The sequence below is a fragment of the Melampsora larici-populina genome (assembly GCF_000204055.1).
Source record: "Melampsora larici-populina 98AG31 unplaced genomic scaffold MELLAscaffold_4, whole genome shotgun sequence".
In the NCBI taxonomy this organism is placed as follows: domain Eukaryota; kingdom Fungi; phylum Basidiomycota; class Pucciniomycetes; order Pucciniales; family Melampsoraceae; genus Melampsora; species Melampsora laricis-populina.
In genome coordinates, this window is record NW_006768768.1 from 1,728,167 (window position 1) to 1,749,146 (window position 20,980).

At 42.2% G+C, this 20,980-nt stretch overlaps 5 protein-coding genes across 5 annotated transcripts; 1 reads left to right on the top strand and 4 right to left on the bottom strand.

Annotated features, from left to right (window-relative positions):
- Nucleotides 1-3,044: 3,044 nt before the first annotated feature.
- On the bottom strand, nt 3,045-3,428 carry MELLADRAFT_102825 (uncharacterized protein; the record flags this gene model as incomplete). The annotated part of the gene is made up of 1 exon (XM_007405688.1): nt 3,045-3,428. The coding sequence occupies one exon, from the start codon at nt 3,426-3,428 to the stop codon at nt 3,045-3,047; it is 384 nt and encodes a 127-aa protein (XP_007405750.1).
- Nucleotides 3,429-11,615: 8,187 nt separating this feature from the next.
- On the bottom strand, nt 11,616-12,480 carry MELLADRAFT_92402 (uncharacterized protein; the record flags this gene model as incomplete). The annotated part of the gene is made up of 5 exons (XM_007405687.1): nt 11,616-11,641; nt 11,713-11,826; nt 11,899-12,065; nt 12,136-12,350; nt 12,457-12,480. The coding sequence occupies 5 exons, from the start codon at nt 12,478-12,480 to the stop codon at nt 11,616-11,618; spliced, it is 546 nt and encodes a 181-aa protein (XP_007405749.1).
- Nucleotides 12,481-13,851: 1,371 nt separating this feature from the next.
- Nucleotides 13,852-14,475, bottom strand: MELLADRAFT_92403 (uncharacterized protein; the record flags this gene model as incomplete). The annotated part of the gene is made up of 1 exon (XM_007405686.1): nt 13,852-14,475. One exon carries the CDS (start codon nt 14,473-14,475, stop codon nt 13,852-13,854), a length of 624 nt encoding a protein of 207 aa, XP_007405748.1.
- A 2,250-nt stretch (nt 14,476-16,725) lies between these two features.
- On the bottom strand, nt 16,726-17,291 carry MELLADRAFT_59978 (uncharacterized protein; the record flags this gene model as incomplete). The annotated part of the gene is made up of 3 exons (XM_007405685.1): nt 16,726-16,742; nt 16,836-17,079; nt 17,145-17,291. 3 exons carry the CDS (start codon nt 17,289-17,291, stop codon nt 16,726-16,728), a joined length of 408 nt encoding a protein of 135 aa, XP_007405747.1.
- Nucleotides 17,292-18,128: 837 nt separating this feature from the next.
- On the top strand, nt 18,129-19,861 carry MELLADRAFT_92404 (uncharacterized protein; the record flags this gene model as incomplete). The annotated part of the gene is made up of 5 exons (XM_007405527.1): nt 18,129-18,607; nt 18,679-18,758; nt 18,817-19,199; nt 19,306-19,618; nt 19,695-19,861. The coding sequence occupies 5 exons, from the start codon at nt 18,129-18,131 to the stop codon at nt 19,859-19,861; spliced, it is 1,422 nt and encodes a 473-aa protein (XP_007405589.1).
- Nucleotides 19,862-20,980: the final 1,119 nt, after the last annotated feature.

The window sequence follows — 20,980 nt, forward strand, 5'->3', positions numbered from 1 at the left end:
CGCTATTGCTGCTTTGAATGGATGGCCTGTTCATTCAATGGACGCCATATGTGCTTTCTTAAACAACAAACTAGATTACGAAATCTATATGGAGCTACCGGATAATCTTAAAGAAATTTACGGAGCTGATATGGTTGCATGTTTAGGAAGTACAATCTACGGTCTCAAACAGTCAGCAAAATATTGGAGCGACGACGTTACCGAGTTTTTATTATCAATTGGGTTTGTTCAATCTGAAGCCGATGCATGCGTATTTATAAGAATCTCAATGAATGGAACAAAATTCTCGGCAATGTACGTTCATGTGGACGACATGGCTATTACCGGAAATGAAATTGAAGAAATCAAGCAGCTCATCTCGAAACGCTGGGAAATGGAAGACCTGGGTATCTCACACTGTATAGTAGGCATTCAAATTAGTAGAACCTCTGAATATTCATACGCCATTGGTCAACCTGCTATGATTGAAAGCATACTAGAAAGATTTGGAATGAATAACTGTAAACCAGCCAGCACCCCACTTCCAGCCGAACAGAAACTCACTCGAGCTAGCGACTTTGATGCTCAAGATTTCGCTCGTCAAAATCTTCCTTACAGGAACGGGGTTGGATCATTGATGTACTTATCTCAATGTACTCGACCTGATATTGCATACGCTGTTGGTGTTTTATCTCAACACCTCGACCGACCCTCACGTGCGCATTGGAACGCCCTCATCCATGTCTTACGATACCTTCGAGGAACCACTCACCTATTTATTGAATACAGTGCTGATGATAATGGACTATCTGGCAACCAATCCTGGGATTGCCCATATGGATTCTCAGACGCTGACTGGGCCGGAAACAAGGACAACCGTCGATCAACTACCGGATATGTCTTCAAATTCTTAGGAGGAGCAGTAAGCTGGAAGAGTCGCCTTCAACCAACCGTTGCACTGTCCAGCACCGAGGCCGAATACCGCGCAACCACCGAGGCTGGACAAGAAGCAACATGGCTTCAAAACTTGCTCAAATCCTTTGGCTTCAACATCAATCAACCTACACGTCTTCACTGTGACAATCTCGGCGCAATCCATCTGACCTCTAAGACCATTTTCCACGCTCGTACCAAACATATTGAGATTCAATACCATTGGATTCGGGAGTTGGTTAAACGTGGAACGGTGGAATTAACCCATTGCCAATCTCACAAGATGATCGCTGATGTATTCGCCAAACCATTAGGTAAAGCTTCATTTCAATGGCTAAGAAAATCAATTGGACTTCATCATCGCGAGCCAACATCTTAGTATTTCTTTTTTGCTCTTTCTCTTTTCTTTTCTCTTTTTTTTCTTTTTTTTACTTCTTCCTTGCTTATATATAAAAACTGTGATCTCTTTCAGTATTTGACGTGTTTGAGGGGGGGTGTTAGAATACATATAGATTATCAAACTCGTCAAACACATTACATCAAAATCATATTTACATACAGTACTCAAACCTAGTTTATATCAAACTTAAACCTAATTTAAATTTGTATCACATTTAAATAGTACCGCTCATCCACAATCGCCACTTTCTCCTCATCAGTTCACTGAGGAACAAAGTGGCGTGTAAGTGGTTTCATAGTCTGTATTCTTTCAATCCGGATAGATCAATTGTTAATCTCTTTCTCCATTTCTCTTCAGACTTTGTTGTTTTCTTTCACCCTTAATAGGTGTGATTCTTTATCTTTGTCTTCGGTGTTCAGAACCGTAAAGACTGACGCCCGTTTACTGGCATCCTAAGGTTAGACACTATTAACTATATGAAATATTATTATCAGTTCACTGAGGAACAAAGTGGCGTACTTTGTTGTTTTCTTTCACCCTTAATAGGTGTGATTCTTTATCTTTGTCTTCGGTGTTCAGAACCGTAAAGACTGACGCCCGTTTACTGGCATCCTAAGGTGTGATTCTTTATCTTTGTCTTCGGTGTTCAGAACCGTAAAGACTGACGCCCGTTTACTGGCATCCTAAGGTGTGATTCTTTATCTTTGTCTTCGGTGTTCAGAACCGTAAAGACTGACGCCCGTTTACTGGCATCCTAAGTTACCATTCTGGTGACTCGAGTTTCTTTAGATTCTTGCAGGTATCCGCAGGGAGGACAAAATGTTGAAATCTAGCTGTGTTGAAGGCCTTTTGTCATTTGTGGAGTGAGGAAAACGTCTGGGAATTAAGAGGAGGGCTTTTTTCCTTGGGAGGTGGGTGGACAAATAAAAAGTTATTTTTTGGATGATGAAAAGACACTGAGGAGTGGCAGGAGTGACAGGATTGCTGAGCAATAAGGCTGAGCAATAAGGTGAGAGAGGAAGAGAAGAATGGTAGCATGGAGGAGAAAACGTTTTTCTCTCCCACTCCACTTACCTGTGCACTCTGGCAGAGCCACCCTGCCTTTCGTATAATGGACTGTAGGGTAATGTTGCCTGTTTGGGGTACTCTTGACTTCTGTTTTATTACTTGACAAGAAATGGGTCACTGGCTTTAGAAACTTTATTATCATGGTTCATGCTTTAGCAGCCACAGAGGCATGGTTTACTTGCATGATAGATAAATCATGAATTACGAGAAACAGACAGAAAAATTGAGGTGGAAGAATCTAGAAAAAGCGGATGTTCTGGAGGATATTATTTACCAAAAGCACTTTTTGCCCCATCACCGTTTGTCAATACTCATACTGACTTCCAATCTTTTCAAGGTAGAAGGAGATTTTCCAAGTTTCAATTACAATATTCATTATTATTGCACATTAATTGAATTTCCTATTGTCATTGATTTGAAAACAAGTTCATTGAGATTACCCATGTGATTTGTTTTTAAGAAATTTAAATGAAAATATTGAAAAAAAAAATCAAAAACAACTAATAACATCAAGATCAGATGAATCATTTATTTGACGTCTAAATTCAGTTTGAAATCAATTCATACCAAGATGGTCTTCAAATACATTCTTTTTTTCATTCAATCATCTCTGAAGCTTAATGTCTTTTTTAAAATATAATCTTATCATCACAAAGAAATCATTTCACTTGGGTTTTGACTTGTTCGCACAATACACCCGGTTTGAAGTTTTGACACCTTTTTTGTTTTTAGTGATCCCACACGGGTTCGCAGGTTGGCATGTCTTAACGTAGCCTGCAGCCTTATCACAATGCAATATTCCTTCCTTACTACATTTTGCCGGAATGTCTTTATTTGTAGTAGGATTCCAACACCCGCAGGCCGGGTGACCCTTGATCAATGTATTAGGTTTGTGACATACAAGTGTGTAGTCGGATTTCACTTTTGAAAGATCGGGCTTATTTCTTCCATTGGGCTTGGGTTTATTGACTGCCGCGGTTTGTTCGACAAGATGTAGCATCATGATGAGAAACGCCAATGAGATAAGAAGGCGGTTTCTGCTGAACATCTTAACTGAGCAGAAGATCAATGGCATCAGTCTATTTGATCATCATCAGTATGAATAAGCATGTTGGATGATATTTAGAGATTCTCCTCAAAAGTGAGCCGACGGCGAAGGCGTATTGATAAGATCATAAGCTTAAAGAAGATAGACTCACCCTCCTTCTACTAGGATTGATGGAGATGTCAAGATTCGAGCCTCAATGAGCGGAGCTGTAAAAAAAGTTCAAGAATTGTTTCTGGTATTTCGGAAAGACAATCTTCATGTCAGATTACTAATCTGTACTTTGTATTAAAAAAATCACGCAATAAAAGAAAATAAGCTCACCAATTGAGAGAACTTGTGTAAGAAGCGATTCGATCAGAGGTGATTTGAAATTGTTTAGACCGATATGACCACACAGTGGAAGTGAAAAAGATATAACAGAAAAATGATGTGAGAGAAATTGAAGACAACTTTTTGTAAAGTAAGAAGATTGTGACTGCCAAATGGTCAATGGGTTTATATGTTGATTGGTATACGAAGGAATCAGTAAACAAATTTGTGAAGGATTATTTCACGATTTTTACTTCAGACAGTTTGTAAAATGGACAGGTGAGAACGAAGAAGGATTTTAAAATCTAATCGAGCTATCTCTTATACGCTGTGGATCTAAAGTTCTTCTTGAGCTCGAAAATCAAGTATCTTGGTCACCAACAAGTCCTGGTGACATCAAGTCTCTCGGTATACGAGGTTGGTTGGCGGCTAAAAAAAAGGTGACCGACATCTATGAGGCGGAAAGATATGACTGCGTCCGAAGGAGGAAAATCCACAAAACAACTGGTTCACGGCCTTTGATTTATGCTTGTTGATTGATTCAGAAGCATACTCTTCCATTCATACTGGTCGATTGTGCCTAACGCCTATTAGAAACTGCCTGCCTCGACCCTTTGACTGTGACATGCCTGTATCGTCACGGTTGCTCTTGCAATGTGGTGGCCGATAGCTCGGATTTGACGCGCCAAAGTGTGTGATCGACGCGGGAGATGGGTTGAAAGTTGTCAGCATGGCATTCGAGCATATAGCAACCTATAGCAACCTATGGCAACCTTCTTTGGCTGTTTAAAATTGTCATTGCAGATCAGCGACCTTAACATCCACAACGGTTTCCGACTCTTGCGGGCTTTCGCCAGTCGAACATAGGGGGGTCAAAACGCGAAAACATGCTGCAGTGGATCCCGCAAGACCTGATGGGGGACGTCGAGACTGTTCGAATTTCAGAAGACAACATTTGCAAGGTCTAGGCAGGCTCTCGATATCTCGTGCGACCGACCCAAATGGATCTATTAGGAGCACGTTTCGGCACATCTTCGAAGTGCTTGCTCAGCTTTGATCTCATTTGAGGTGAAGATGTCTTTATCGCAACATGCACATGGCACAGGTCCTCTGTTTCGGTTTCCTGGCTGCGAGGTGGCTTTGCATAGCGCCCCCAGAGAGGACCACGGATAGCCCTCATAAAGGTCCATTATGTCAAACATTTTGGCTATGATTTGGCAATATACATTTTAAAAAAGCTCAAACTTTGGCCCATTTGGCTCTAGACAACAAGCAACATTCAAAACTACAAGATTGAGTGTTCTGGAGGCTTTCTCAATAAAACAAAAAATTGGAAAAAAAAGTCTAAAAAATTAAAAGCTCAAAAATTTGGCTAAATTTGGCTTTCTGGCTTCAGCTTTTACAACAGAGATTTTCATCAAAAATCACATTTTGACTCCAGCAAGACATCGAGGCTTAGTTGGCGATATCCAGGGCCCTCTCCACAGTCTACATGTCATGATCACTTTAGCCGTTCAGGAACTGTATATACGCAAGAATCAGAAATGGATAAGTAGGACATGTAATTTTTTAAGTGCTTTTGATTTCACATATCACACTATCTAAGCTATGTAGGTTAAGAGTAACTAAATTACAACTTTCATTTGTGTTCATCATTGTGATCAGGACTATCAAGCCTATTTCAAGATCCCTTTGTGCAATAAAACCCGCCCAAATTAAAGTCATTTATAGAAAGCAAAGATGAAATGAAATGAAACAGTAACATAAAATAATGGAAAATTGGCATAAAGTGTATTTGTTTGTCTAAATATGTTTTAAAGTAAATAAATGCCTGTGGCTTGATTATTTTGGGCTAAATATGGGAATAATGCTGGTGTATCTAATAATTTGTTTGCTGAATTTATATCTACTTTTATTTTTTCTTCTTTGTTTTTTTTCCTAAATGCTTGCCGTTGCTTGTTGAATCGTTTGCAAAGAATCAAAAAATGATTTGGTGATTCTGTCACTCTACAATTTTCACATTTGTCATCCTCTTCAACCCCTATTCTATGTAAGAACTTTTTGAGGGGGCATTGTCCGCATTGTAATTGAAATATTGTGGCCGCTTGTCCCTTTTCTAATTTATCTAATGTGTCAGCTATGCCTCTTCCTTTAGTTTTGAAATTCTTAATGGAAAACGCTCCCCTTTTAAATTATTCCTTTGTGTGTCATATTAAGACTCCCAGACTAACTGGTAAAGCCACTATGTTAGAGCTCCCCTCTGCCGCCTCTCTTGCCGCTTGATAGGACCCAGGAATGCACCTATAGAGGTAGGTAACAAAAATCCCAACCATTTGTTGGTGTGGTTTTTGGGCACTTAAAGACACATTTACAGCACCTACAGTAGTGCAAAATGTGTGCGAGTTCAAAAAATTTCATTCAAGCTAGCTGTCAGCCTCATAGCACCTATACTTCCTGAGTTAATTGTATGTAACAGTCAAAAAGAGCCCTAAATTTAACGTTGGGATCAGGCCTTGGAGGCACAATTTTTTTTGCACCAATTGATTTTCCGCCTTGTTGAGTGGAGTTGAGAGACTTGGAGTGGGCTCATTCAATAGCCCTACTCCATGTGCATCTTGTGAAGCGCTCTGGAACTTGAGACAAGGAGTGTTGTGTCATGTAGAGCCCAAAAACTGAAAAGCATGTTTTGTCACATACCTTTATAGGCACATTCCTGGGTCCTTGCTTGATCCACCTTTTCATTTAATTCAATGCCTTTGTGCCTGGGCGTCCAGTACAACGTAACTTTGTTGCTTGGTGGAATGGTCTTGTAGCCTTGTGTAAAATTGTTGCTATGTATTGTAGTGTTGTGGGTTGTGCTGGATTTGTGAGTAAGTCTAATACCGCTTGGCTATCACTGAACAGTGCTAGTGACAAAACCTTCCCTGGTGTTTCTGATAATGTTGTACTGTATTCTAATAACGGGGGATAAGCGCCATAGACTCCATTTTGTAGTTAGAAATACCTTCAACTGGCCCATAAGTATTGCTTATCACCCCATCTTCCATTGCTGCCACCACGCCTCCTCCAACTTCTGGGATGAAAGATCCTGATATAGGCTCCTTTGGACTTTTCTTCGTTTATTTGGATTGGTAACTTCTCCTTCACCATGTCATGTTTCACCCCTTTGTTTGTAAGCACCAACCAAGGCACGACTTGGTGGGGAAGTCCATGACTGAGGGAGGTGTACAGATGTGGGGCAGCAGATATGCTTATAGCGGGTGAAACCTCTCTAGGAGGTTGGACAACTCGCGGCTAGAAAATTTTCCTAGCAGCAAACGTCCACCACCCGCTCAGTCCTAGCACCACATCAGAAAGATTCACACCTCATCGCTTAAGTTCTTTACGTTCAAAAACATTTCCTTTTAAATTTTGAAATACCGCAACCATTGGAAGACAACACGCCACGAAGACACAACATCAACTCCTTTAAAACAACAAAGAGGGAAAAAGAGATGGCAACTTTCGATGAAGAACTAGCGGAATCGAGAAGAAGAGCAGAGGAAGCGATGAAGGCAGGCGCAAAAGGACCAGGAACAAGAAGCAAGTCGAGAGAAAAAGAAGGAGAACACGAAGAAGAGTCAAACATCACCTCGACAGGAGAAGAGCGGCGGAAAGAGAGAAGAGACAGTAGGAGCCCCGACGAAGAAGACGAGACAGGAGGAGACACGGGAAATCAAGGTGGAACGGAACAGAGCGGCAGTGGAGAGAGAAAGAGAGAAGAGAAGGGGAAAGGCCCAGGAGAGTTAGAAGCAGGCGGATCAAGCCAGAATGAACAGAACTCGGGCACAAGAGTTAGGATAAAGGTTAAAGGTAAGAACTGGTCCAAAGTCAGACAACACCACCCTGCAGAACTTCCCCTCTATTTCTATCTCTATTTCTATCTATAAAACTATTTCTATCTCTATTTCTATCTATAAAAATAATGATAAATAACAAGAAACAAAGTCAGATTCCAGCAATTGAGCTGAGGCACCAGGAGCTACATCCTTGGACAGAAAGAGACGAGAACCACTCACAGGAGACTCTACCGGCAATGCCGAGGCAACAGGGAGCTAAATCCCGAGAAATGGAGAAAGAAAACTATCCGACAAAAGTCGAGGCAGACAGAGCTAAATCTGATCAGAGAAAGAGAAAATGAAGAGCTCCCCTCAGCAACCAAGCGTAGCAAGCTTAAGAAATAGAAAGAGAAGCAGAGAACAGGAACTGACTTGCATCGGAAAAACCCCGTTTTTTGCAACAGCCGCAGCCCTACCAGAACCGGGCACACCAGGCGACAGAAGCAAAGACTTATGGTGGAAATCCATTGTCGAAGCATACGGTGGAGGAGACCTGGAACTAGGAAGAGCGATGATGCACGGCTTCACGATGATGTACGGTGACCCCCCATACGATCCAGAAGCTCTGAGAGAAAACAGAATGCAGAGGGTGGAGTCAACCCCAGACTTGCAAAGCGACCCGCGACCGGAACGGCAAAGATCGATGTCACTGATAGCCGGAGGAAGCGATACCGAATAGGTCCCACTAGCTAGAGAAGAGGAGAGCGAGAAGCCACCCAAGTCAAAGAGGAAAGATAGAGACATCAGAGATATGGTGGACCCGGAAAGCGAGATAGTGTTCATCGACAAACAATTCTCAAACACGAACCTCTTGCAACTATCCTCAGGCATCCATCAACGGATGACGAAGCTAAAAGCCTATGTTCCATTGACGGTCTTCAACCTCGAATGGATAGACAAAGACTACGAGAAAGCAAGCACCAAGAAGACAAAGTCGATGAAGGAGCTGCAAGAGGGAGACGAGGTGTTAACTTACACAGGTCTGACCCCGAAAGACGAACTGCTACTTAACTACGGCGAGTGGATAGATGCGATAGACCTCTTTATCAGATACGTCGAAGAGCGGTACCATATGCAAACGACCGCCAAAATGCTGAAAAAGCACAAAGAAAACGTGATTGAAATTAGGAGATCAACGGCATGCTGGATGATAGCATTGCATTACTGCATGAAAGTAAGAGACAATCCTATAAGACATTCCACCAGGAAGATGCAAGGAAAGAATATTGATAAAACATTTGCACACACACGTAGGTGAGGAGATTGTTGATGCAGATCGTCATAGGAGAGTCCAGAAAACGAGAGATGTGCAACGCAGGAGCACTACAAGAAGATCTTCTGAGAGCGGCAAAGGACAAAGCGGAATCAGGTGGAGAACGAAACTTCACAGAGAACCCATATGCAACGGGGCAGAAGACGATGGACTCTCACGTGCAGGCACAATCCACCACGAGCGCAGAGAAGAGACAGTTCGCCGCATCCAATCACGTCAAGCGGGAGACCTCTGGCCCGAGAGGAGGAAATGAGACAGGTTGGAGAGGACGAGGAAGGAAGCCAAACAGAGGCAACTGGCCAAACCGGGGAAGTTACCAGAGCCACTACGGAGCGTCCCACAGCACCCACTACGTGCCAAACGGATACGGAGCCTATCCCCCCAACCAGCATCACCAACCCTATGCCCCAACCGCGTACCAACAGCACAGGGGATACGGATACCCTCACAACAACATCAACGGGTACACAACGAACTGGCCAGACCAAAGCCACAGCGGAGCGTACACTCCAAACGCGACTATGGGAGAAGGAGGAAGTCAAGGAGGAGCCGGGGGGAAAACGTACGGAGGAAGCGGAGGAGGAAAAGGAAGCGCAGCAGGAAAGAGCACGCAGTGAGCTGAGATGAAAGGAAAGAGACCAGAAATGAAACTCCAGAAAGATGCTTCCCTAACTCCGATCCCCTCCATTGTCCTACAATCTCTCTTGTTTCCCAAAAAGCTCCAATTATTCCACAGACGCTATCCATAATCATGTCTCCGCCAAGTTGTACATGTGTTGTACGCCCGCTCCACCCACCTTTTGTCTGTCATAGAGAAGCACGTTATGAGAGGAAAACGTGCGAATGAAATAATAAAGAACAGATTTTGACTTACAACTTGGTTTGACCCCCTCTTTCGCCCGATCCTTTCACCTGTGGCGCCCTAATCCTTCGGACCCTACCCGAAGATAAACGTGCGACTACCTACGGGTAGCTCCCGAAAAGTATTTTGCCAGAACTGTCAGATCGGCCAGACAGATCCTGAGTCTCGACAAGAACCACAGTGAGAAGTTTTTTTGACTTTTCAACCTTCACAAACATGTTTTAATGCATTCTAGAGCCATCCTGAAGCTTTGCAAAACTTAAGTTTTTGACCTGCCAACCTTGAAAAATTCGAAAAAAAAACCAGACCTGTCTGACTGGGGGTCAGATAGGTCTGGTGGTCTCTAGCATAGCGCAAAAGTCCTCAGACGTGTCTGAGTCTGATAGTCAGACTTGTCTGGGACATATTCAAATCGTCAGACAGGTCTGGTTTTCCAATATACCCAGACCTGTCTGAGGAGAACCTCTGATAATCGCATTACCATGCCATCAGACAGGTCTGGTGATACTTTTCCAACCAGACCCCCCTTGCCGATCTATCCTTTGACCACCCAGTACAACTTCATCCAGGCCAACAAAAGCTCGACTCAATTAAATCAAATCAAAGACTTCACATCACATCTTCAACTCCTCAAACTCGGGTACCCACAACTCCAAAACAAACCTGTCACTGAATGGAATAACTCGATCGCTCAGATCAAAGAGACTGCCACTCCAATCTCGATAACTGGCATCAAAGACTCAAATGCGATCATTGTTCAACATACTCACCTCAAGACCCAGGCCTGATACTCAAACCCGTATGTACCAGTGCAAAAAAATCAAAGGTCTTCATTCAACAGTGTCTTGAATCCCTTCACTGAATCCCTTCTTACATTTGCAAAACGCGTGTAGGAATCGAATCATTCACATATCTCACTAGGTCAATAGACAATTCAAAATTAGTAGTACAACAATTAGAAGGCTTCAATTTGCAATCACGATCCTATGTTATCATCACTATTCAACATGAAATGTAAAGATCACAATCCTTGTATCACACACATATGATAATGACAAATGATGACAAATCCTAGCCATCTGCGTTGATGTTAAGATCAAACATCATATTCAGCTCAGCATCCTCCAAAGGATCAATTGGCTGAGCAATCGATGTCTGAGCATTTACAATGCTTTCCCATGCAATCCAACAATCTGAAATTAGCCCCCTCCAGCTCAAGGCTAGTCCTTCATCATAATCTCGGCCCAAATTTCAGTAGATCGAAGTTCCTTCCAATACATATGGTATATCAAAATTCCACTCCAACCAAATCCGAGTAAGTTCAAAAGTGAGTGAATCATACAATGCCCTCAACACACGGCTGCACTCTAACCAGTTTTTTTTGGTTATGCGACGAGGGACTGCCTCACTTGGTACCACCAACTCCAACTGTAATGCTGTAGTTGTTGGGTCCCAAGCTAAATTTAATCATATGAATGTCAGTGTTGAATTCAAGAACAATGAGCTTGTAGGTATAAAAACCACTGATGTTTCTCTGAAAGGAGACGTAATGCCTTCAGTTTCTTAGCCATGACAATTGACCACTCCATCAAACTACGCACTTCCTTTGCAATACGTCGCAGTTCCTTGTCACAGCTTCGTATTGCAAGGAATGCTTTGATCCCCTTTTGGGTGGGTATGTCCACAGCCCACTTCTCTTGTGGATGTTGAAGTCCACCAAAGTTCCAGAAATCATCGGTAATGTCTAAAGCTTTTACATCATCAAAGGATTTTAGAGCCAGGGGATCTGGAGACGGATACAATGCATTAAACTTTGATACCATGTCGTGGTAAGTTTTCCATTTTTTTTCAGTAATTCCTGTTTTTTATTCATCGAAACTTTCATATGTTGCTGAATTGAAGTACCTACATATCGATCATTAGATATTATAATGCATCAAAACAGGTGAAAACATGGCTCACCCTGCCCAGGCTCGTCCCACCGCCGTTTCAACTCAATAACCCCGACTTTAGCTTCGTAGAGGTTTTGTTTGGCAATCCGGATGCGTATAAGAGCCTTTCCTTTGGGATCTAATGCTGTTGTTTGATAAGGATTAGGAAGTCAGAATTGAATCAAATATATGCAAATAATCAACATTAAATATCTACCTTTAGCCTGAGGTATATTTCTGAACCTCTCACTACCAAGCTCGCTCACAACCTCCTGGATCTCCTCTTTGAGATAAACAATCATCCCCGGAAGACTGGCCAATTCGCGTAGGTCTTCTGCAGTACGATCCGTTCGCTTCCGCCGCCTGAGCCGAACCAGCTTGTCCCTATTACAACAACGGGAAAGAGCAGGTGAGTACATGTTTGACAATAATGATTCAATAAAGAAAAACTGACTTATGTTCCCGCAAATCTTCCTCAAACTCAATCAGCTGTTGCAATTGGAGCTCCAGAGCGCGAAGGTCATTATCACCAATGACCTGAGACTGTATAGCCTTCTGCCTCTCCCACTGTTCAGCAAAGTATTCTCGGCGATACTCACCATCCTTCTCAATCTCTTCTAATATTCCCAAATTTATGTCTTGAGTTTTCTTGGCGATGGTTGTCTTTGACTTGATTGATTGTACTACCAGAAATAAATGAGAACAATGAAAATGAAAATGATTGATGTATCAAAATCAGATCAGATCAATGCGAGTAGTTTGTGTCAGCTCTTACCAGAGTTAGCTCGAAGTAGATCATTTTTGTGAGATGCCTTTAAATCGATTGAATCCAACCTATGCTGCTTGGTACTATATCGTAATGCTGAGACCAAGGATGACAATGAGAACCAACATCGTTCACATCCTTCTCCGTCCGACAATCCCCAGCCAAGATTAAGACGTGGGTTATACTCCAACTGGCAGCCCCAGTTGTGTACATATGAGTGGAATACAGAAGTTCCAAAAACAAACTGCGCAGCTTTTCTCTCCTCCACAAATATTCCTCTCTAAAAGACGGGGACAGGGAAAACAAAACAAGCATTAAATTTTGACTAATCATCAACATACAATGATGAGTGAAAGACCTTCTCAATACCCTTCTCCAGGTTACAGCCAATATCATAGAGAACACCAAACGTTCTAGGTCGCACATCCTCATCCTCCTTTGCTCTGTCTAGCAGAGAATCCATCATTGTATGGGCAAAGTGAACTCTGGAAGTGATATATGAGAGTCTTTCCGAAGTGTGATTTTGTAAAGATAACAACTCACTTCTCTCCGCTCTGTTCAATATTGATAAAAGCCAGGGCATGGTCATGTCGACAGACCATGCCGAGTAGTCCTGTATCGTCGCATCCACGCCAAGTCGAGCCCGTCCTTGTATCATTCGCAGCGGTGTGCATCTGAGTGCAAGGATCCTAATTTAACAAAACAAATATGAGACTTATATGGCAAATTCTGTGTTATCTATACATACAAGCTCGTTTTTGTTTGATACGGTCGCACTTTTCACACGCCACTTTTCAACTTGCTCTGGTTTAACAAACAGCAAAGGGTATCTTAATTTGATCTGGGAGTTCTCTACACTGGCTGCTAGGTGTCTCCGCTGTTGAAAGTTACCATCAAGGCAAACTATGTGATCGGGTTCTTCGGAAGCTTCACCCAGTGGTCGAGGTCCAAAGCAGCGAGGGCAATTGGCTGCCAGCTGCTCGAGTTTGGTTAGTGAGAGTGCTCGGATCGTCAGTTCTTTCTGTAAACGTATCATATGTCGATATGCATCTATAGCTGATGAGAAAGGCCGGCGCCATTGCCGTGGCTATCATTAAAATGGATCAGCCCTGTTCGACATTCATCTTCAACAGACAAACCGACTTCTCACCTTATTTGTCCCTTCGCTAAGCATTAGCGCATTACTTGGATCAAGAAACTCATCAATCGCTCGTGTAAAAGGTTGTAATCGTGTGCCAGCAAACTTCCAAAGGATATGATAGAAGCGAAGTAAGCGTAATGAAAAGGCCGTTTTGGGATGAGTGGGTGTGCCACCCATATATCCCATTTGGATTAATCTGACCACGTCCGGCTGGCATGAACAGAACGTGATCACTAACTTCTTACGGCCTGGCATCAAGTTGGTCAATATACACAATTTGGCATCAGGACTAGGTGATACATACTAAATATGTCGACAACATCTACCGGTCGAGTCCTTTTCTTGGCGGTCAAGCAGCGGCAGTCAGGTTTCCAGTCAACATCCCAGGCTGCCGTTCCCCATTGCATGGTCATCTTGCTTGCTTCCATGAAAGCGATGAACATGGGGGTGAGATTGTTAGCCCATTGACGTTCCTCCCTGACACGACGTTCCTGATAAGATACGCTGGTTACATGCTGGACCACCTCGTCGTCTTCATCATATGAATCAGACGGATCTTCAATCGGACTAGGCCCACGATCATATTCTTCAGGATCAGCACGAACTTCGTAATCAAATTCAAATCGGAAGGGTGAATTGGGATCAGAGGGTTCGTTTCCACTCAATTTGCTTCCATGCCAATCATTTGCGTTTGGGTTCAACTGTGACTGTGACTGTGACTGAATCAAGATTCTGTTTCTGAGCTTGGTACATCGTCGATCGGCCCAATCGTCTTCATTACGTTCAAACTCCTCAAGCTCCTTCTCGGCACTGCTTTTGGCCTTTTTCAAACGTTTGCTGACGGGCTGACCTAGCGGGCAAGGGATTGGTTTTCCTGGGTCCACCATCACAAGTTGAAGTTGCAAAGATTACAATTACGACTGATTCTAGATAAGGATATTGATTTGGGTGGGTACAAAAAATCCTTTCAACAAGAAGTGTTTTTTCACAAAGTGACCGCTACGTCATTTTAACTATCCGTTGTTTAATAAACATTCTATATGGGACCTATTTAGACTAGTTTTTCAGCCAATGGGGTGCAATCTTACGCCTTTGGGATAGACCTGTCAGATTTGATTTGATCTTGTTTTACAGGTAGTGCACGTGTGCTTATAGGTCTCTCAAAAGTCCATTGGGTGTCCGAGGATGATGCTACTCAAAATACCGCTGGTGATTATGTTGGCACAATCACCAAGCCATCAAATGATGGCTTTTCATGTTTTGAACAATAAGATTTATAATCACCTTCACTTCATGACTGCAAACAGCGTAAAGATAGTGCAAATTTATACTAAGCATTGAGCATTGGTTACATCTTTTCCACCTCCTATGTTGAACATACTATGGGATTGTCCAAAAAGCAAAAATTTCTTTCATGCTTCAATGTGCAGGCATGCACAACACAGGTCTATGCCTGGTTTTTTAGGCAAAATGCTTATGTCATAATCAGTTTCTTGTGTGATCAAAACTGAGAAGTTAACATGTTTTTGGAATCAAGATCTTAATTACTAAGTGGTGCTCCAACATGCAAAAATCCAATTATAGTGTTGAGTGTGGGGTGAGGCAATGGTTGAAGACATTGTTTATGTAAATGAAGTAATTAAAAAAAGACTGCAACCATTTCAAAGAAGATTTTACAAGCTCCAAAAATGTGATCAAGAGTGTTTAATCAAAGATAGTGATTTGACTATAAGCTCAGTGAAACCACATTTTGGCTCATAGCATGGTCAACATTGCTTCTGAGGGGGTTCTTTGTTGATCAGAATGGTTCACAATGTAGTTAGAATGAGTGCGGAGGTTGATAAGTCCTTCTGGACAAAAACTTATTTGACTGAATGTTGTAAAGATGTTGTCCTTGATGTTAAAACAACAGATATGCACATTTCTGAGCGGAAAATTTAGAGAAATTTCAAAGTGTTTTTTTGATCAAACTTCATTAATAAACCCCCCCTAAAAAATGTTCAGGAAACAGCTGGGACAATCCCAGACACCAAAAGACAAAAATTGACCAAGATATGGGCTTGGAAAAATGTGTGCTAAAAATCAAATTGCCCAAAGGTGCATCAGGATGGCATTTATTCTCAGAAAGTTTATATTGAATGGAAAATCATATTCAATTTCCAACACTATTTATTATTGAACCTTTGAGTTTGAAGGAAAACCTGGCGAGATATGGTCATTTTGTGAGTTTTGACCCATGCCAAAACTTCACTAATTCGACTATGTGCTCGCCAAAACTCACTTTTTACGAAATTGATATTAATAAACTACATGTGAAATTGGATTTCCCACACTCCCTATTATCAAACCTTTGGGTTTGGATCAAAATTGAGTGAGATAGGGTCATTTTTAGCCTCCCAAGCTTTGCTCAACCTTCTCTAATTCCACTATCTGATCCCTAAGAATCATTATTTTGATAAAATCATCATAATATACTCTAGTTTAATTTGGATTTACTACATTTTTCATCTTTGAACCTTTGAGTTTGGATCACAATTGGGTGAGATGTGGGAAAATTGTGTCATTTGATCCATGCCAAAAGATTGCTAATTCCATTATGTAATCATCAAGACTTCATCTTTTTGGGAATTCAGCAAGGGTAACCTTCATTCAAATTAAATTCTGAACATATTTGATAATCTGACCATGAAGATTGATTCAAAATTGGGGAAGTTGTGCTTTATTTCGTCTATAGATTGAACCAAAGCCAAAACTTGGAACAAGTTTCCTGAGCCTGATTTTCGATGTGACCATCCAATTTTGAGGACCACATGACGGTTACGTAGTTCATGCTGTCATTGCGCCACGCTCTTGTGATCCTGACTTATTCTCATCAACATTTTTTGTAATGTTTTAGTGCTTTTTCGTGCTTTACATAGAGTTGATTCAAACTCAATATTGGTCTTTTATTCAAGCGGTCTCAACTTTTACAGAACATAAGTTGAATAGAAAAAAGCATAGGTAGGTGATTTCTAGACCCATGAAAACGGATAAAGGTGTCGGATACAACATGGTTCACTTTTATGATGATATGATACCTTTGATCCACCGGAGCTTTGATCTCATTGTTCAATTGTAAATACATCAGTTCTCATGGATCACATTCTCCGAAGTGCTGATTGATCAATAAATACAAGAAAGCAAAGAAGTGGATCAAAAGTGGTTAGCAATGGAGCGAGTGAAGACAGACAAGTGAAGACTGACATACCTCGCATCCGGGGTCCGATGCGTATCAACGTGGTTTTGTCAGTTTGTAGGCTGAGGAGAGCAGCTGTCAGTTCGTAGATGCAAGGCTTGGAATGATACAAACATACTTGGGGCTTGGTGTCACGCCAGGTGGAGTCCTTGTTCTGGAGTTGCAACACAGCTTCCTTCATAACTTGCTCGATTTCGATGGCTCGACTAGAGGTACCAGGGTTAGAGGGCATTCCACCAAGTTCTTCGTCGGCCCTCTGTTTGATGGATAGGTCAGTCAAAGATCATGATTATACATGTCCATATGGGCGGTTATTCTCACTTGGTATGTGTCAAAAAGATGAAGGTTCCGTTTCTCATTTCTGAAATGGTCGTCAATTTCAGATTTTGTGTTACAGCGAATAGCAGGTGGTGGATTATAGTAATCATATATGTGAATCATGTTTCCTGTTGTACTATCACGGATCATTCTCAAAGGATTAAACCGAACTAGTTGGGATTGTGCAACATGAAAAGGGTTGCTGGTTGTTGATGACTCGTTTTGTAAATAGTCGATTTACTTTGCTTGACATATTGAATTAACTTTGAACGCTGAAGTCGATGTTGTTAAGTATATTGTCAGGACATAGTGTATCAGTTGGGTCTGGGGGACATCACCTGATTTGATGGTGAAATGTCCACCTGGTGACACAAAGGGGGAAACCTTTACAGACCGGCGCGTAAAATGTACCAATCCACTCCTATGTACCGATACATTTCTATTACGCCTGTAATAGGTTTAGATTAATGACAATCGGTGGACTCATGATACATGCATCGACAAGTTGGCATCTCCCAATGAAGTGCGTGCAGACATATGCATCATACCCAGGGCTCTGATATGGAATTAAACTCAGTCATCAATTTCAAACTTAACTAAGTCCCTTGTTAAGCTTGAGCCTTGTTAAGCTTGAGCCGCTCAAACGAGGTTGAGCTTAACGAGGGACTTAGTTAAGTTTGCATCAATTTGAGAATTTTAACTCCAAAGTTCTTTCATTTTGAGAATTTACTAACTACTTAGAATTCGCCATATCCCTGGAATCCCAGTTTGTGACCAACTTTTACTACTTAACAACCCTCCAAAAAGCCCTGTGGCTCAGTCTCGTCTGCGGGTTCTGCTTACGTGTACCTCTACATATTCATTTCCCCACCGCCGCACCTCACCAGACCGGACCACCCTCATCCTGCATCCTTCTATTCTTTCCACTTGTCACGAGCCTCAATCATCTACACTCTACACTACACCAAGCTTAAGTCGCCTTTCTCAATGCCGCCTCGTCTGACTCGTCACTCTTCTCGCACAAATGGCGCTACTGAAACTCAACCTAATCAACTTGGTCTCAGGGATCCTTCACCGACTCGTAATGCCGAGAATACTCAAGCTGCGCCCCAGAAAAAGAAAAGGAAACAGTCTAAACGTGTTAATCAGACTTCTCCTCAAGAAAACGATAATGAAAACCTCAACAACAACAATCTAGACAACACCACTGCTGACAACCATCCACCTGATGAAGATGAAGACAATGAAGCTGATCGCCTTACCGTTGATAACTACAAGGAGCATATGGACGCCTGGAGTGTTGGTCGGCTCCGCACAGCCATCAAGAAATACAAGTCTTCCGGTGGTACCCGAGCAAGCACTGAGGTTCAAACCAAGGCTCGACTCATAAATTCAAAATACGAGCACGAATTGTTAATGCTAGCATTGGTAGATAAAGTCCAACTACGAACCATCAAAAAAGCAATGTATTTTTATTTCTCTTTGTCTTTTCCTTGTATTCACACGCTGAAATTGTGATGCTACCTTCTTTATCCAGTGACGAAGTTGCTCCTAAAAAGAACCCCTCCAACCTTGGAATGTATGTATCCTATGCGAAAGAATCTCTTGCATTATCTAGTGAGTTGTATGTCTTTTGGACTATGAGTTTCTCAATTTTCTGACATGTTTTATATAGTGCCCAACAGAGGACAGGAAGATGGTGGTGATATGCTATCCCAGAGAAATCGAATCAACACCGATCGCTGGAAAGCCCTATCACTCGATCAAAAAGCAATTTTTTCCCCTTCCCTATTCTACACGTTAGCTGGAGCACCGAATCCATACGCTGCAAGTGATAATGAAGATGCTGATGATGAAGATGAACGAGGAGACATCATAGTTTCAGTCCCAAAGGTGCGGCGCTTGACACCAGAAGAAGAAGCACTATACCGACCCATCTATGAAGAGATGGTGGATGACGACCGAGTATCGGCCAACATCTCAAAGCCCAAGCTGGGCCCTTCCGATGCGCTTCTCCAGAGGAAGTCACTCACCGCTTTTCAAAAGTTTGCACATGAGGTTGGTGATTGCTAAATCTCATCTCTTCAATGAATTGTCTATTTTTCTTACCAGTGTCTTGTCTTCCATAATTCTACTCTTTCATTCTTGTCTTTCATCTAATCAGCTTGCATGTCTAGCAAACCGATTAGATTTTGCGTTCTATCTTGTGGGATCGAGTACACTCACACCCGATAAATCAAATGCACTTGGATGGACACGGGAGTTCACTACCCACCAACAAGTAGCACGATGGGCCAACAAGACCAGCGGTTTGGCTCGGGTATTTGCAACATATGCGCAAGGCGCTGCAATGGCTGATGCTATTGCATCAGCCACTCATCCTCCTGAATTGAAGCCTAAGCGAAAACGTAGCGACAAGCCTCAACGTAGTGACCGGATCAAGATTCAACTTGGGAGAATGCTCGTTCAATTGACTGGTATGTTTGTTCAATTATCTCCATCATCGTTTGTGATGGGCAAGTATGTACATATTGATTTTGGTTCTTTTAACAGTCAAGGCGCTTGGCCGAAAGCCTACCCAATCTTTCCCCTTGACAGAAGACCCCAAGAGTGCCTTACTCAAACGAAAGGTCCCTTTGGAAATGGTCCGTTCAGATGCGTGTACGTTGTCCGAAGAGGCTCTGAAATTAGGCTTTAAGAAAATGAGGACCAAGGATTGAGAAAAGTGGGAAGATGACATCAAAGGGGGACATTTTCGGTTGAGAAATGTGGGAGGCGTTGAGGCAGTTGCCCTTGATGCAACTGATTTGATGCAACTGATTTGGCCGAAATCGATAGATCAATGGGTGATGAATGTGAGAATCTTAGTAAAGATAAAGACAAGGCTGGGGGTGATGGGGATGATGATGACGAGACACAAGAGGTGGACGACAATGAATGATCTGGGTTTTTGCTTTTTTTCTATTTCATCTCCTTTGTTTAGAATCTCTGTTGAATGATTTTGCAAATGAAGTCATTTTTCTTGTTTTCAGTCTTGCAATAAAAATGAACAGTGTGATTGTTTTTTTCCGACTCAGTAAATTGAGCTTTTGTCAAGACAAGATTGTTCAACTTTGCCATTGTGACAGACAGGTCTGTTGATCTTGTATCCGTTAGTCGAGTCTGGTTGCATGGTAGTGCGATTGTCGAGAGTTATCCTCAGACAGGTCTGGTGATCTTGTATCCGTTAGTCAAGTCTGGTTGTTTCTTGTCAGACAGGTCTGGTCACGAGAGTATCACCAGACCTGTCTGGTTGCATGGTAGTGCGATTGGCAAGTTATCCTCAGACAGGTCTGAAAGGTTCCGAAAAGCCAGACCAATCTGAAAACCAGACCTGTCTGACGATTTGAATATGTCCCAGACAAGTCTGACTATCAGACTCAGACACGTCTGAGGACTTTTGCGCTATGCTAGAGACCACCAGACCTATCTGACCCCCAGTCAGACAGGTCTGGTTTTTTTTTCGAATTTTTCAAGGTTGGCAGGTCAAAAACTTAAGTTTTGCAAAGCTTCAGGATGGCTCTAGAATGCATTAAAACATGTTTGTGAAGGTTGAAAAGTCAAAAAAACTTCTCACTGTGGTTCTTGTCAAGACTCAGGATCTGTCTGGCCGATCTGACAGTTCTGGCAAAATACTTTTTGGGAGCTACCCGTAGGTAGTTGCACGTTTATCTTCGGGTAGGGTCCGAAGGATTAGGGCGCCACAGGTGATGGTCCTTGAAACAAAAGAAAAGAATTTACGCTTTTGATCCAGATTCATCTGAGGATAGAATAGTAAATAAAATTTTGAATAAAGTTGA